Below are 15,311 nucleotides of genomic sequence, written 5' to 3' on the forward strand. Positions count from 1 at the left end.
TCGAAAAGATATGGGTTACCTAATGGGGACGGACTCTTGGGTTGCCAGCATTTAACGGCACCAAATCCCAAGGGCCTCGTAACCGTTGGTTTGAAATTCGAATAGAGGGGCAGATTTCTGCCACCTCACCTTCTCTGCAATTAAATGCGATATGACTCTTGGCAGCCTTTCCCAGTCCCACGCGAGCAAGAGCTATTGAGTTTCTACTGCTGGTCCATTACATTACCCAACACCAGAAACTGGGGGACCGGTGTTTGAGGGAAATACATCGAGGAGACCAGACGAGATGAGCAGGTGTTTGGTGGCGGAGTTCTGCAAGCAGGAATATTCTCCTCGTCCACGAATATGCCATTCGCGAGGCCGAATTCCTGTTAGAGGCATAAGGTCATTCCTGCTAAGGGTCGAAGCGAGGAGACCCGGTCAACGGCAGTTGGCAAGACGTGCCTTCCTATCCGAGAATCAAGGCACAAGGTCCATCTCCATTTGCCCACAATGACGACAATGGGGCATCCACATCCGAGGGTGGGGAGAATAACGGGCGTAAACTGCGGAAGATCGGGACTCAGAGGAAGCCTATAAAAAGGTAGCCAACAAAGGTAAAAGGGTTAGATTTTTTGCTATTTGAACTAAGAAAAGAGAGAACTGGAGGGTCTGAGATTAGTGAAAAGCCATAAGATCCGTGGCAAGCGTTCCCAGAACCTTCATATCTGACTTGAGCGTCGGAGGGTTTACACCGGGAAAACAACCGGCGTGCTCTGACCTGTTTCTGTGGACGCATGGATACTTAGAGAAGAAAGCGTACGAGGAGAGATCCTGATCGAGGTGAGGTTGATCGAGCAGACATCCTGGTCGTTGGAAGGCGTAACCAGAATCTCGCATCAACAAATTCTTGAAACTGAACTTGGTCAAGAATTGTAAGGCTGCCAAAAGCAGCATAAATGACAGAGCTTGGTTGCTGTTGGTCTAGCCATTTCAAACAGTTTGAGTCTTCGCGCCAGAAGTATCCTGCTGAATTCCCTTGGCGGTTGCTTGCCGTAAGTGGTCCTATTGGCAGAAGTTCCGGAAACATGGTGAATGCTTCAGACTCGAGCTCATAGGTTGAGTTACAAAAGTGGAAATTTACCGCTCTCATTGCTCTCGTGTTTCTATCCAGTAAATCAAAAAAAATCTTTTGCGTGGTCAAGTCACCAATATGTGCCCAAAAACAGTCTCTAGAGTTCATTTCAGGCATATTTGGTGCAATTAGAAACATCTGCATGCTCATAGGAGTTCCTGAAGTTGAATACAAAACAAAGAAAATAACAGTAGCATAAAGTAAACTCTTTTTTTTAAAGACTACTACTATGACATGCATCAAAATTAAAGTTTGCTGGAGGAAAGTAAGGAATTAAATGACATGGAATCATACCGTGACTGTCAATGATTCCATCATCAATAAGTTTGGGGATACGAAATACCAAGGCCACTGATGCTGCTGATGAAGACCAAAAGACCCCCCCCCTGACGTTCATCTTTTTTGCTACCTCCAAAGACCAACCCATGTTCCCATCTGCAATGAAACAATCAATTTTTTCATCTTCTCTACTGTTGATCTCTTCTATGAGCTCCTCCAGCTTCCGCGGCATAACCTGTAAAAATTTTTCAATTAGCTTTCCGAAATCGTTTCTATCTTCCCAGGGTTCCATCCCATCTGGGATCGAAACCAAACGGATTTGCTCCTCTAGATAATTCTTTCCCTGCAGTGATTCCACTACCCGCTTGTGATAATAATCCGTATTAACGAATGTGACTCGGAAGCCATGTTTTGCCAGACATTGTGAAAACTCCAGTAAAGGAATTACATGGCCCTGTGCTGGACCAGGCATCACCAAAACGTGTGGGCTGCTCATTTTCTTTTTTATTTTTTCCTCACTGATTTGGTTTCTATCAACCTTGTGCTTTTCTATGGATTGTGAGGAGCAGCTCAGCAGCCCATGTTCGGTTTTCTGTCTTTCTTTTCGCACAAGTAGTATGTTATATGTGTTTAATTTTGAACCTCAAGCTGGTCAGTGGTTATCTTCTTATCTCCCGATTTTAAGTTCTTTGTTCATCCCTTTGTTTTGTTTCCTTCTGCGGTTTGGGTGATATGTTTGATCCGTTAGATCCAACGTTTAAAACAGGATGCTCTGCTCCAACTTTTCTGGACCCCAATTTTTAATGCTGTGTCTACAATAACTTTTTTGGTTAGTGGTTATCTTCTTATCTATGGTACAGATTCTGTAACGAACATCTCCCGTCATCCCACCATCCCATTTTGTATTGTTTAGTTTCTCACTCCACATCCAGCCACATCCAACGGCTGATGCTGCAGTCTGTAGCTTACAGATTCTGTAAGCTAGTCAAGTCCTAACTAAATAAGGTAACTAAAACAATTTTTCACATCCTTCCGCTAGCATCTGCTCAATATATAATATTATAATTTGCAACACGCGTGGTGTCGATTACAGGGAGGGTTGGCAATTTGCAGGTTTGGGCCGGATTTTCTCAAGATCAGATCCATATAGTTGATATTAGGTTCGTCCAACTTGAGCGGGCTTGGGCTTGGGCCTTCAATAATTTTGTTAAATAAATTTTTAATTAAGTTGTATGTTAAAAAAATTTAAATTAAGATGATTATTATTATTAAACAAAAAAAATTATTAATTGCTCCCTTGAATGGGCCTGAACCAGTCACTTTTAAGCTAATATTTGCATTTTTTTCTTTATTCCTTTTTCTCTTCTTCTTATTATTTATTATTGTAAATTAAAATTCTTTATTTTTTAGATATTAATTATGTTTATGCATTGTAATTTACACAGAAGCTTAAGACTCATGTTATATTAAATAGGATGTTAATCCAGAATGGAACGAGAAATTTAACTCTTTCAAATTAAAAATGATTTTTAAAATTAATTTTTTAATTTATAAACTAAAGAGCCCAAGCTTTTTGTAAAAGCATTTAACTCCGAGTGGGCTTTAAATTTTTTAGTCATAGCCATAATTTTATGATGCTAGATCTAACCCAGACTTTTTTGCCGACCCTAATTATGGGTGATACTCTGGCTTAGGATTTTTATTTCAATTCTATTCGAGTCAAATTAAATATGTATAGAATTAAAATTATTGATTTATTTAATAAATGAGCAAATTTGTTTTGATTCATTGAATAAACGATCAAACCCAGGTTTGAGTTCACTTATTCAATTATTCATTTAAAATTTGTTTACTAATTAGGTCATAAATGAATCGAATAATAAATGACCTTTTTAACATAATTACTTTTTTTCCATTAAAATTCAAAAATCTTGTTAAAACATTTTCAAAGTATATAAGTTAGTTTTGTAATTATGAAAATATAATAAGCCAAAACAGAAAATGAAAGCAAAGGCATCATTACTCATTAGCCGACCCTAGCTCCACTCCTAGTTTACTTATATAGGATAACCGATTTGACTAATTGCGAAAGTTCACTTGCATTACTTAAGCAATTTCTTCATGAGCATGTTCCTTTATAATAATGCTAGTATCTAAACCAGGCACTGGGGATCCCTTCTCACTCGCTTCATGCAAATGCCCAGCAGCCATGTCTCCACCAACATCACTGATGTCCCCAAAAATCACAATAAGAATCCCGATCGTGGCAGCCAAAAATGAAACCCCAAAAGCAGTGCTCACATTTCCACTGATCGCTGATGCCACAGCAAAGCCAGTACAAGTTCCTAGTGCTTTTACCCACGAGTGCCATACAGGAAAAGCACCTTCTTTGCCATGTGGTGTACAATCTAGCAACAAAACTCTCCCAAAAGCATGCAAAAACCCTGCAGAAGTGCTTTGAATTGCAGCAAAAAGCAGTACATGGTGCCTCTGCCAGTTCTTTTCCTTGGAGTAGAATCCCGTAACTGAAGTCAACAGAGGTAAGAGAAAACCCAGAAGTTGCATTCTCACAGCATCTGCTTTGATAACATGTTGTAACGGAGGCAGTAGTGTCATTGAAGATGATGGGAATATGAAGTAAATTATCCAGAAGTAGAGGAAAAGAAAAAAAATAACCCCAGTGAAAATGCACATTGATGAAAATGATGACATGAAAATTACAATCAGGCTTGTAATTGCATTAGGATTTTCAAAAAGGGACAGGGAATATTATTCGGGCATAGAGGAAGTTGCGTTGGTGATTGCCCCTGGCTCAGTGTGACAATATGGAGCATGCCAACGAGCCATTTGAGGCCCCTGAAAATGGACACAACCCAGAGGCTAACAAATGGGCCCTTTTTGTTCCTAAGCATATGGTAAGTGAAAGCAGAGAAAATGGCAGAGCCTAAGCCACCAGCAGCAGTGGCGTATTCCGAGAACCAGCCAGAGACGCCTCTTCTAGTTGGGAATTGGCTGCGTTTAAGTGTTGGTCCAGTGTAGCCGCGAACCATAAGGCCAAGATGGCGAGTGTGGGAGGCTGAAGCAACAATGTATAATGCAACAATAGCTGCAATATAAAATGGGAAGATGTATGGGGTTTTAATGAAGCCAACGGGAGACAAAAGAGGGAACCGATGGCAGTTGCAGCCCTAGCAATGAGTTGTGGGTTGTAGCCATGGTCAAGTTGCTTGGAGATCAAGCCAAACAAGGGACTAGCCAGAATTAGGCCTATAGCCCATGAAATTAAAGTCCATTCCATTGCTGAGAGATTCAGATTGTTCGTAGATATTGATTTGTGTTAGTCAATCATTCCTGCAATATATGAAAAATATTTCATCATGCTAAATATGGACACATTCAAAACTGACCCTCTATCTAGTTTGACTGGCCATGAATGCGCTTTTTGCCTGCGTTCACTCAAGTTTAAGTAATAATTAATAAAGAGTAAGAGTTTGGCTAATGAATTAATTAAAGGAGAACGAATGAAACTTTATTCCCACTAAGAAGTTGTTTTTGTTCTTTGGGTTCGGATAAATTTTTAATAGCATAATCAGTAAATCTCTTAGTATAACCATTTTGTATATTAAAATTTCACATTTAGCCTCAAACAATATTATTTTTTTGCCAATATTTTGAGCCAAATGGTAAAATTAAGAACGAGAAATTCATTCTCCCATAAGAAAATTAATATGCACAATTGCATCTTTTACGTTTTTTACTGTTTTTGTGCTAAGAATCTTGGAATCAATTCGATCTTTTTTGTGTAAATTACACTCATGTGCTTTGTATATATAGAATTTTGATTGAATATTCTACCAAGTAATAATAGATGTAGATAGAAAAAGAACTTACAGTTTGATCTCTCTGAGAATACAAGCAATGCCCCTTGGGGTTTGTCTTCAACCTTGATCATCATCATCAACATCATTTTTAGAGACAATTTCACTGATGATGAGAGGAAAAACAACTGGCACAACCGTTGTAACAATGAAGTGTCCAAATTTCAAGCTTCGATGGCTTTTCTCGCAGCCCTGAGCAGGCCGTAGGCCATATAAGCTCCCTCGTGTGCCTCAGGCATGTCTTCATTCACTTTCTGATCCTCTACTGATACCGATATTCCTTCATCATCACTTAGAACCTCATGTTTTCTTTCTGCTGCCACCACTGCTGCCGGTGCCGCCATATTCACATATTAGTACCAATTTGAAGGTTGTTTTGTGAAGTTAAAAAAAGGAGCTGAATTGGTTGCTGCCATATTCAAATTTGAACGGTGATTAATTAATATTTGCATGGCCAGCTGGTGCCGACACTTTCAAGAATTCAATTTGCCCGACATATATGTGTAAGCCTCGGTTTGTTCATATGTACGAAGGTATTTCGGTATCATTCTTTTTAACTTATTTGTCTTCTCTCTTTCATAGCAATGCCAATTTTTGCATCGCACTCTGCTACAGCTCATGCCGATCAACAAGGTTTCATGTGATTTCAATTTTCCTCATCCTCTCTTTTGCATAGAACTGATCGAATTCCTAGTGTAGATTCCTTCATCTGCAGCAAGGCGTTCTGACCAGTGCTGCAAACATCTAAGATCCATGGGTTAAAGCTTGTTGAACGGGGGGCAATTGAAGTATTTTTTTCAACAGAATCTCATGAATCTTGAAGGCAATTTAATTCATGGCCTAATGATGAAGTAGAAGCAGCTTGAGAAGTGCTTAATCTTCTCAAATGCTCTTCAACTTCTGAAGTCTGTGGTTGCAATCTTGTGGAAAGTTGTTTCAGCGAGTATGGTAAGAGGCAGCCATTGCTTTTGTTGCTGTGAATTAGAAGACTAGAAGTTGAGATTACCTTGTCCTCAAATCTCAATATCTATAGCACGAGATGAGGATACAAGAGGTATCTCATCCTCTTAAAATAAAACGAAAGAATAACATGATTTCGAGCTTGATGTAAATATTATATCGGCTACTTTTAGGCATAGTCTCCTCCCACACCAGCATCCTATCTCAGTTTTTTTAGCCGCAAATCTCACTAGTATCTACACATAAGCTAATACTAAATAAACAAATGTTTCTGAGTGATCCATAAAATAGGCAATCCTATACAAGGATCGCAGCAATTCTGTTTCCTCTTCTAAAATGCAAGAGACGCTAATCCAGTTTGGCTTGCCTCCCTGTTGGAAACAGAGTGGCTGCTGTGAAACTCGTGTGTCCTTGCAGAATTGATTTATTTCACCTGGATATAATATGCAAAATCTGCGGTGCATGGAGGGATTTGAGGCTGCACCTTGAATGCATGGATGGGTAGTTAAGTCGCCAAATTAAAGCACGCCCAGAAAAGACCTGCAGTGTTCATTGCAGGTAAATTTGGTGCCAAATGAATCACTTGCTTCTTAAGAGACTGACTTCTCACACTATAGTTACGACTAATAACATTCATTGTCTGCTATGAAAAAAATTACGTAAATAGGAAAACAAATTAAATTACAACTCAGTTAAATAAAATATTCCTAAACACTATAAACTTAATAAAAAAACTTAAAAGACGAAGGTTGTATTTTTTGAATTAACCGCCCATTACCGAAGAATTATGTGCCAGGGTGTTTCTTTACCCATTCAAGGAAATTCTGAAATGTCTTGCGAGAGGAACCACCTTCTCTGATGCAGTTCATGGCTTTTCCCTTGAGTTCCAAAGCCCTTGCTTCAAAATCTTGATCACCGAGCACTTGCTCCACCTTGTTCTTAATTTCTTCTCTTGTAATAATGCCACTTTTGTTTTTGTCAAACCTCAATCCGACCTTCCAACTATCACAAATGTATTTCTCGTTCAGGAATTGTTCGGCAAAATATGGCCAGCACAAGAAAGGAATGCCATTGCTGACACCTTCCATGGTGGAATTCCAACCACAATGGCTCAGGAAACAGGCAATAGAAGGGTGGTTAAGAACCTTCTGCTGAGGTGCCCAGCCGATCATCCGTCCTCGAGCAGCAACTCTCTCTTGAAATCCTTCTGGGTATCTATCATTTGCATCGGTGGTAATATCTGGCCTCACAACCCATAAAAATGGTCTGTTGCAAAGTTCTAGTCCCAATGCTAATTCTTGAAACTGAACTTGGTCAAGAATTGTAAAGCTGCCAAAAGCAGCGTAAATGACAGAGCTTGGTTGCTGTTGGTCTAGCCACTCCAAACAGCTTGAGTCTCCGCGCCAGAAGTGTCCTGCTGTATTCCCTAGACGGTTGCTTGCCAAAAGTGGTCCTATTGGCAGAAGTTCCGGAACCACGGTGAATGCCCCAGCCTCGAGCTCATACGTTGAGTGACACAACTGGAATTTTACCGCTCTCATGGCTTTCAAGTCTTTATCCGCTAAATCAAAAAGAATTCTCTCCGTGGTCAAATCACCCATATCTGTCCAAAAACAGTCTCCAGAGTTCATTTCAGGCATATTTGGTGCAATCCGAAACATCTGCTTGCTCATCGGAGTTCCTGAAGTTGAATACAAAACAAAGAAAATAACAGTAGCATAAAGTAAACTTCTACTATGACATGCATCAAAATTAAAGTTTGCTGGAGGAAAGTAAGGAATTAGATGACATGGAATCATACCATGACTGTCAATGATTCCATCATCAATAAGTTTTGGGATATGAAATAGCAAGGCCACTGATGCTGCTGATGAAGGCCAAAAGAGAGCCCCCCTGACGTTCATCTTTTTTGCTACTTCCATAGACCAAGCCATGTACCCATCTGCAACGAAACAATCAAGTTTTTCATCTTCTCTACTGTTGATCTCTTCTATGAGCTCCTCCAGCTTCCCCGGCATAACCTGTAAAAACTTTTCAGTTAGCTTTCCCAAATCGTTTCTATCTTCCCAGGGTTCCATTCCATCTGGTATCGAAACCAAACGGATTTGCTCCCCAAGATCATTCTTTCCCTCCAATGATTCCACTACCCGCTTGTGATCGTAATCCGTGTTAACAAATGTGACTCGGAAGCCATGTTTCGCCAGACATTGTGAAAACTCCAGTAAAGGAATTACATGGCCTTGTGCTGGAGCTGGCATTACCAAAACATGTGGACGGCTCATTTTCTTTTCTATTTTTACCTCACTGATTTGGTTGCTATGAACTTGGTGCTTTTATGGGGATTGTGAGGGGCAGCTCAGTAGCCCATGTTCGGTTTTCTGTCTTTCTTTCGGTACATGTACTACGTTCACGTGACTTTGATTTTGAACCACAAGCTGGTTGTCTTCTTATCTCCCGTTTTTAAGTTCTTTGTCCATCTCTTTGTTTTGTTTCCTTCTGTGGTTTGGGTGATATGTCTGTTTTGAACAAACTGCGCTGTTAGATCCAACGTTTAAAACAGGACGCTCCAACTTTACTAGACCCTAATTTTTAATGCTTTGTCTAGAATAAGGCAGTTAAAATAATTTTTCACATCCTTCTGCTAGCATCTCCTCAATGTATAATATTATAATTTGCAAGGCACGAGTGGTGTTGATTGCGAGTGGAAACCTGGGTTAATATTCTCATTTCGATTCTATTCTCATTCAATTAAATGAGTTTGAATTGGAAAAAATTAATTCATTTAATAATTAAGTGAATTCGATTTGATTCATTAAGTAGATTAATAGAATACATGTTTGCGTTCATTGATTCAATTATTTGTTTAAAATTCATTCATTAAACGGGTTGCAAATTAATACAAAAATAAATGACTTTTTCATAAATTTGCTTTTTTGCCATTAAAATTCAAAAAATTTTGTTTAAACATATTCAAGGTATAAGGCTAGTTTTGTAATTATGAAATGATAATAAGCCAAAAAGGAACATGAAAGCGAAGGCATAACCACTAATGACCCTAGCTCCACTCTTCATTTTCCTTCCTTTATTGCTATTTCTTTCACTTGAATTTGAACACCTTTTTCTTCATTCCACAAACGAACGCCAAACCAAACACTTCCAAAATTCAAATCAATGCTCTGACCTAATATTTGCCGACAAGCTTCACTTGTCTTGGCTGTGGCAGTGACAAGGTCTCGAATAACTACACCTGTCGCAAATTCGACCGTCAACTTCACCCTTCCTTACGACTTTCGATTTTCTTCAGCTTCTTGGTTTTTGATTGTATTTGGGTTTAGCTTAGATCCAGTTGTAATGAATTATTTTTTTTTTATCAGATTGTAAATAAATTTAGGTGAATCCATTCACTTCTTTATACATTTATTTATTTATTATTTAATTTAATTTTGTATAGTAAATGAATTAAACAAATTATAAACAAATATTTATTTATTAATCGAGTGAAATTTGTTTGAATCTTGAGATTACGATTCGTCTAATTCATTTTGCTAAATCCATTGAATTTTGATTTGATGTCATACGGATTGGATTCATCAATTCATTTTGCTACCGCTACTGTTGATATGCTTTATGAGCTTTGATAGAGTTATGTTTAAATAATTTTTGAGAAAATATCCACCGTTCACTTATTTTTTTCAACTTTTTTAAAAATACATAATTTTTTTTTTTTTGCTAGAATCTACCTAAAATTACATTTTGTTTCACTTTTTCACTTTCATTTAGAATCCGTTAAGAAAACTAACAGAAATTTTAAAAAATGACAATTTTACCCCCAAAACGAAAATTATAATTTCACCCTAAAAATGTAAAAAATAATCAAATTAAATCTGATTATTTTCTCCATCGGTCAATAAAGAAATTAATTCTACAACTATCAAATGTAGTTTTTTTTTAAAAAAAAATATGTCTGTAATTAGAATGCTAAATTATAACAGCAGTATTAAAAATATCCCAATCTCGTAAACCACCAATTGAATTTAAGATAAGTAGAGTTTTTTTATTCATTGAGTTATAATCTCTAGTAGTTAAGATTTTTTTGTACTTCACTAACATACCAATAATGATATTCATCATTAAATCTGATTATTTTTTGTATTTTTTAGGGTGAAATTGTAATTTCGTTTTGGAGGTAAAATTACCATTTTTTTAAGTTTTCGTTAGTTTTCTTAACGGATTCCAAACGGAAGTAGAAAAGTGAAATAAAATATAACTTTAAGTGGAATCCAACAAAAAAAAATGTGTATTTTTGAAAAGGTTGGAAAAAATAAGTGGACGGTGGATATTTTCCTATAATTTTTTTGATATCCACATTAAAATATTACAAAAGTTATATTATTATAATTTTATTTTATTTTTTCAATGAAAAGATATTTTTTGTACAACTTCCTGTGTTCACAAAGCATTTCAAGTGAGGCAAAGGCTTCTAAATATTTTCAAAAGTCAACAGATGCAGTTTTCTTTTGCTGCTTTTGTCCTCCGCGTGGGAATTATTGATCTCAACGTTTTACAGATTACAACACAGTGATTAAGCCTGCAGCCCAGCTGGCCTTGCCTCTCACTTGGAAGGCAATGCCTGTGCATAAAAAAATTGGTGTCATTGCGCGTATTGCTACAGTGCATACAATTTTATTGATAGAATTTTATATACCAATGTCACATAAGTTAATATGCCAGTTAATTAAACGAGTTTAGGAAATGATAAGGTCACAAAAAAAAAAAAAAGAATTGTCACTTCAGTTAAATCAATATTACATTAATTCAAAGCAATGACCAATAAAAGTGTAAAAGGCACACAAGAAGTTGTTTACAGTTAACAGAACGTGGGGTATATTTATTCAACCAAAAGAGAAAAAAAGAACCAAATAAAAAAAGGATGAAAAAATGAAAATCATATATGCCTTGGTTATTTACTTATAAAAGATAACAGAATTGACTATTTGCGAAAGTTCACTTGCATTACTTAAGCAGTTTCTTCGTGAGCATGCTCCTTTATAATAATGCTAGTATCTAAACCAGGCACTGGGGATCCCTTCTCACTATCTTCATGCAAATTCCCAGCAGCCATGGCTCCACCAACATCACCGATGTTCCCAAAAATCAAAACAAGAATCCCACTCGTAGCAGCCAAAAATGAAACCCCAAAAGCAGTGCCCACATTTCCGCTGATCGCTGATGCCACAGCAAAGCCAGTACAAGTTCCTAGTGCTTTTACCCACGAATGCCATACAGAAAAAGCACCTTCTTTGCCATGTGATGTACAATCTATCAACAAAACTCTCCCAAAAGTATGCAAAAGCCCTGCAGAAGTGCTTTGAATTGCAGCAAAAAGCAGTACATGGTGCCTCTGCCAGTTCTTTTCCTTGTAGTAGAATCCCATACCTGAAGTCAACAGAGCTAAGAGGAAACCCAGAAGTTGCATTCTCACAGCATCTGCTTTGATAACATGCTGTAATGGTTGCAGTAGTGGCATTGAAAATGATGGGAAGATGAAGTAAATTAACCAGAAGTAGAGGAAGAATATTGGCTTAAGGCACAATTGACCCAGTAAAAACAATAACCCCCCAGTGAAAATGCACGTTGACGAAAATGCACGTTGATGAAAATGATGACATGAAGATCACAATTAGGCCTACAGCCCATGAAATTGAAGTCCATTCCATTGCTGAGAGATTCAGATTATTCGTTGATATTGATGTGTGTGTTAGTCAATCATACCTACAATATATGAATAATATTTCATCCTACTATATATGGACACATTCAAAATTGACCCTTTGTCTAGTTGAACTGGCCATCAATGCGCTTTATATCCGCGGTCACTCAAGTTTAAGTAATAATTAATAAAGAGTAAGAGTTTGGCTAATGAATTAATTAAAGGAGAATTAAAGCTTGTTGAACGGGAGGCAATTGAAGTATTTTTTTTCAACAGGATCTCATGAATCTTGAAGGCAATTTAATTCATGGCCTAATGATGAAGTAGAAGCATCTTGAGAAGTGCTTAATCTTCTCAAATGCTCTTCAACTTCTGAAGTCTGTGGGTGCGATCTTGTGGAAAGTTGTTTGAGCGAGTATGGTAAGAGGCAGCCATTGCTTTTGTTGCTGTGAATTAGAAGACTAGAAGTTGAGATTACCTTGTCCTCAAATCTCAATATATATAGCACGGGATGAGGATACAAGAGGTATCTCATCCTCTTAAAATAAAACGAAAGAATAACATGATTTCGAGCTTGATGTAAATATTATATCGGCTACTTTTAGGCATAGTCTCCTCCCACACCAGCATCCTATCTCAGTTTTTTTAGCCGCAAATCTCAATAGTATCTACTCATAAGCTAATACTAAATAAACAAATGTTTCTGAGTGATCCATAAAATAGGCAATCCTATACAAGGATCGCAGCAATTCTGTTTCCTCTTCTAAAATGCAAGAGACGCTAATCCAGTTTGGCTTGCCTCCCTGTAGGAAACAGAGTGGCTGCTGTGAAACTCGTATGTCATTGCAGAATTGATTTATTTCACCTGGATATAATATGCAAAATCTGCGGTGCATGGAGGGATTTGAGGCTGCACCTTGAATGCATGGATGGGTAGTTAAGTCGCCAAATTAAAGCACGCCCAGAAAAGATCTGCAGTGTTCATTGCAGGTAAATTTGGTGCCAAATGAATCACTTGCTTCTTAAGAGACTTGACTCCTCACACTATAGTAACGACTAATAACATTCATTGTCTGCTATGAAAAAAATTACGTAAATAGGAAAACAAATTAAATTACAACTCAGTTAAATAAAATATTCCTAAACACTATAAACTTAATAAAAAAACTGAAAAGACGAAGGTTGTATTTTTTGAATTAACCGCCCATTACTGGGGAATTATGTGCCAGGGTGTTTCTTTACCCATTCAAGGAAATTCTGAAATGTCTTGCGAGAGGAACCACCTTCTCTGATGCAGTTCATGGCTTTTCCCTTGAGTTTCAAAGCCCTTGCTTCAAAATCTTGATCACCGAGCACTTGCTCCACCTTGTTCTTAATTTCTTCTCTTCCAATGATGCCATTTTCGTTTTTGTCAAACCTCAATCCCACCTTCCAAATATCACAAATGTATCTCTCGTTCAGGAATTGTTCAGCAAAATATGGCCAGCACAAGAAAGGAATGCCATTGCTGACACCTTCCATGGTGGAATTCCAACCACAATGGCTCAGGAAACAGGCAATAGAAGGGTGGTTAAGAACCTTCTGCTGAGGTGCCCAGCCGATCATCCGTCCTCGAGCAGCAACTCTCTCTTGAAATCCTTCTGGGTATCTATCATTTGCATCGGTGGTAATATCTGGCCTCACAACCCATAAAAATGGTCTGTTGCAAAGTTCTAGTCCCAATGCTAATTCTTGAAACTGAACTTGGTCAAGAATTGTAAAGCTGCCAAAAGCAGCGTAAATGACAGAGCTTGGTTGCTGTTGGTCTAGCCACTCCAAACAGCTTGAGTCTTCGCGCCAGAAGTGTCCTGCTGTATTGCCTAGGCGGTTGCTTGCCAAAAGTGGTCCTATTGGCAGAAGTTCCGGAAACGTGGTGAATGCTTCAGACTCAAGCTCATACGTTGAGTGACACAACTGGAATTTTATCGCTGTCATTGCTCTCGTGTTTCTATCCAGTAAATCAAAAAAAATCTTTTGCGTGGTCAAGTCACCAATATGTGCCCAAAAACAGTCTCTAGAGTTCATTTCAGGCATATTTGGTGCAATCCGAAACATCTGCTTGCTCATCGGAGTTCCTGAAGTTGAATACAAAACAAAGAAAATAACAGCAGCATAAAGTAAACTACTACTATGACATGCATCAAAATTAAAGTTTGCTGGAGGAAAGTAAGGAATTAGATGACATGGAATCATACCATGACTGTCAATGATTCCATCATCAATAAGTTTGGGGATATGAAATAGCAAGGCCACTGATGCTGCTGATGAAGGCCAAAAGAGAGCCCCCCTGACGTTCATCTTTTTTGCAACTTCCATAGACCAAGCCATGTACCCATCTGCAATGAAACAATCAAGTTTTTCATCTTCTCTACTGTTGATCTCTTCTATGAGCTCCTCCAGCTTCCCCGGCATAACCTGTAAAACTTTTTCAATTAGCTTTCCCAAATCGTTTCTATCTTCCCAGGGTTCCATTCCATCTGGTATCGAAACCAAATGGGTTTGCTCCACAAGATCATTCTTTCCCTCCAATGATTCCACTACCCGCTTGTGATCGTAATCCGTGATAACAAATGTGACTCGGATGCCATGATTCGCCAGACATTGTGAAAACTCCAATAAAGGAATTATATGGCCTTGTGCTGGAGCTGGCATTACCAAAACATGTGGACGGCTCATTTTCTTTTCTATTTTTACCTCACTGATTTGGTTGCTATGAACTTGGTGCTTTTCTATTTTCTTTTCTATTGTGAGGGGCAGCTCAGTAGCCCATGTTCGGTTTTCTGTCTTTCTTTCCGTACATGTACTACGTTCACGTGACTTTGATTTTGAACCTCAAGCTGGTTATCTTCTTATCTCCCGTTTTCAAGTTCTCTGTCCATCTCTTTGTTTTGTTTCCTTCTGTGGTTTGGGTGATATGTTTGTTTTGAACAAACTGCGCTGTTAGATCCAACGTTTAAAACAGGACGCTCCAACTTTACTAGACCCTAATTTTTAATGCTTTGTCTAGAATAAGGCAGTTAAAATAATTTTTCACATCCTTCTGCTAGCATCTCCTCAATGTATAATATTATAATTTGCAAGGCACGAGTGGTGTTGATGGCGAGTGGCAACCTGGGTTAATATTCTCATTTCGATTCTATTCTCATTCAATTAAATGAGTTTGAATTTGAAAAAATTAATTCATTTAATAATTTGGTGAATTCGATTTGATTCATTTAGTAGATTAATAGAATACATGTTTGTGTTTGTTGATGCTGAAATCTGCTCGCCCTTTGCTCGACCAGATCGTTCCACCAACGCTCGTATGTTCAATGGAGTGGATACTGCCTTT

General features: G+C 38.0%; 1 protein-coding gene across 27 annotated transcripts in view; it reads right to left on the reverse strand.

Moving 5' to 3' along the window:
- The window catches only part of LOC102610248 (UDP-glycosyltransferase 83A1-like), a 37,707-nt gene extending 22,829 nt beyond the window's left edge, over positions 1 to 14,878 (reverse strand). For 5 of the 27 annotated variants that reach the window (XR_008054435.1, XR_008054436.1, XR_008054432.1 and 2 more), the window contains exons 1-2: positions 14,176 to 14,834; positions 13,370 to 14,055 (exon numbers count right to left, since the gene is read on the reverse strand). Coding sequence is in view for 22 of the 27 variants with exons in the window: in XM_052440374.1 (XP_052296334.1) it covers positions 13,370 to 14,055; positions 14,176 to 14,656 (1,167 nt within the window). In the remaining 5 variants the exon portion in view is untranslated. Of the gene's footprint in view, positions 1 to 1,408; positions 2,119 to 6,715; positions 6,772 to 7,009; positions 7,913 to 8,032; positions 8,686 to 12,956; positions 14,056 to 14,175 lie in introns of those variants that run through there. The other 22 variants (XR_008054433.1, XM_052440361.1, XM_052440358.1 and 19 more) reach the window with 21 other exon arrangements.
- Between the last annotated feature and the right edge of the window lie 433 nt (positions 14,879 to 15,311).

The sequence above is a fragment of the Citrus sinensis genome, chromosome 5 (assembly GCF_022201045.2).
Source record: "Citrus sinensis cultivar Valencia sweet orange chromosome 5, DVS_A1.0, whole genome shotgun sequence".
NCBI lineage: Eukaryota > Viridiplantae > Streptophyta > Magnoliopsida > Sapindales > Rutaceae > Citrus > Citrus sinensis.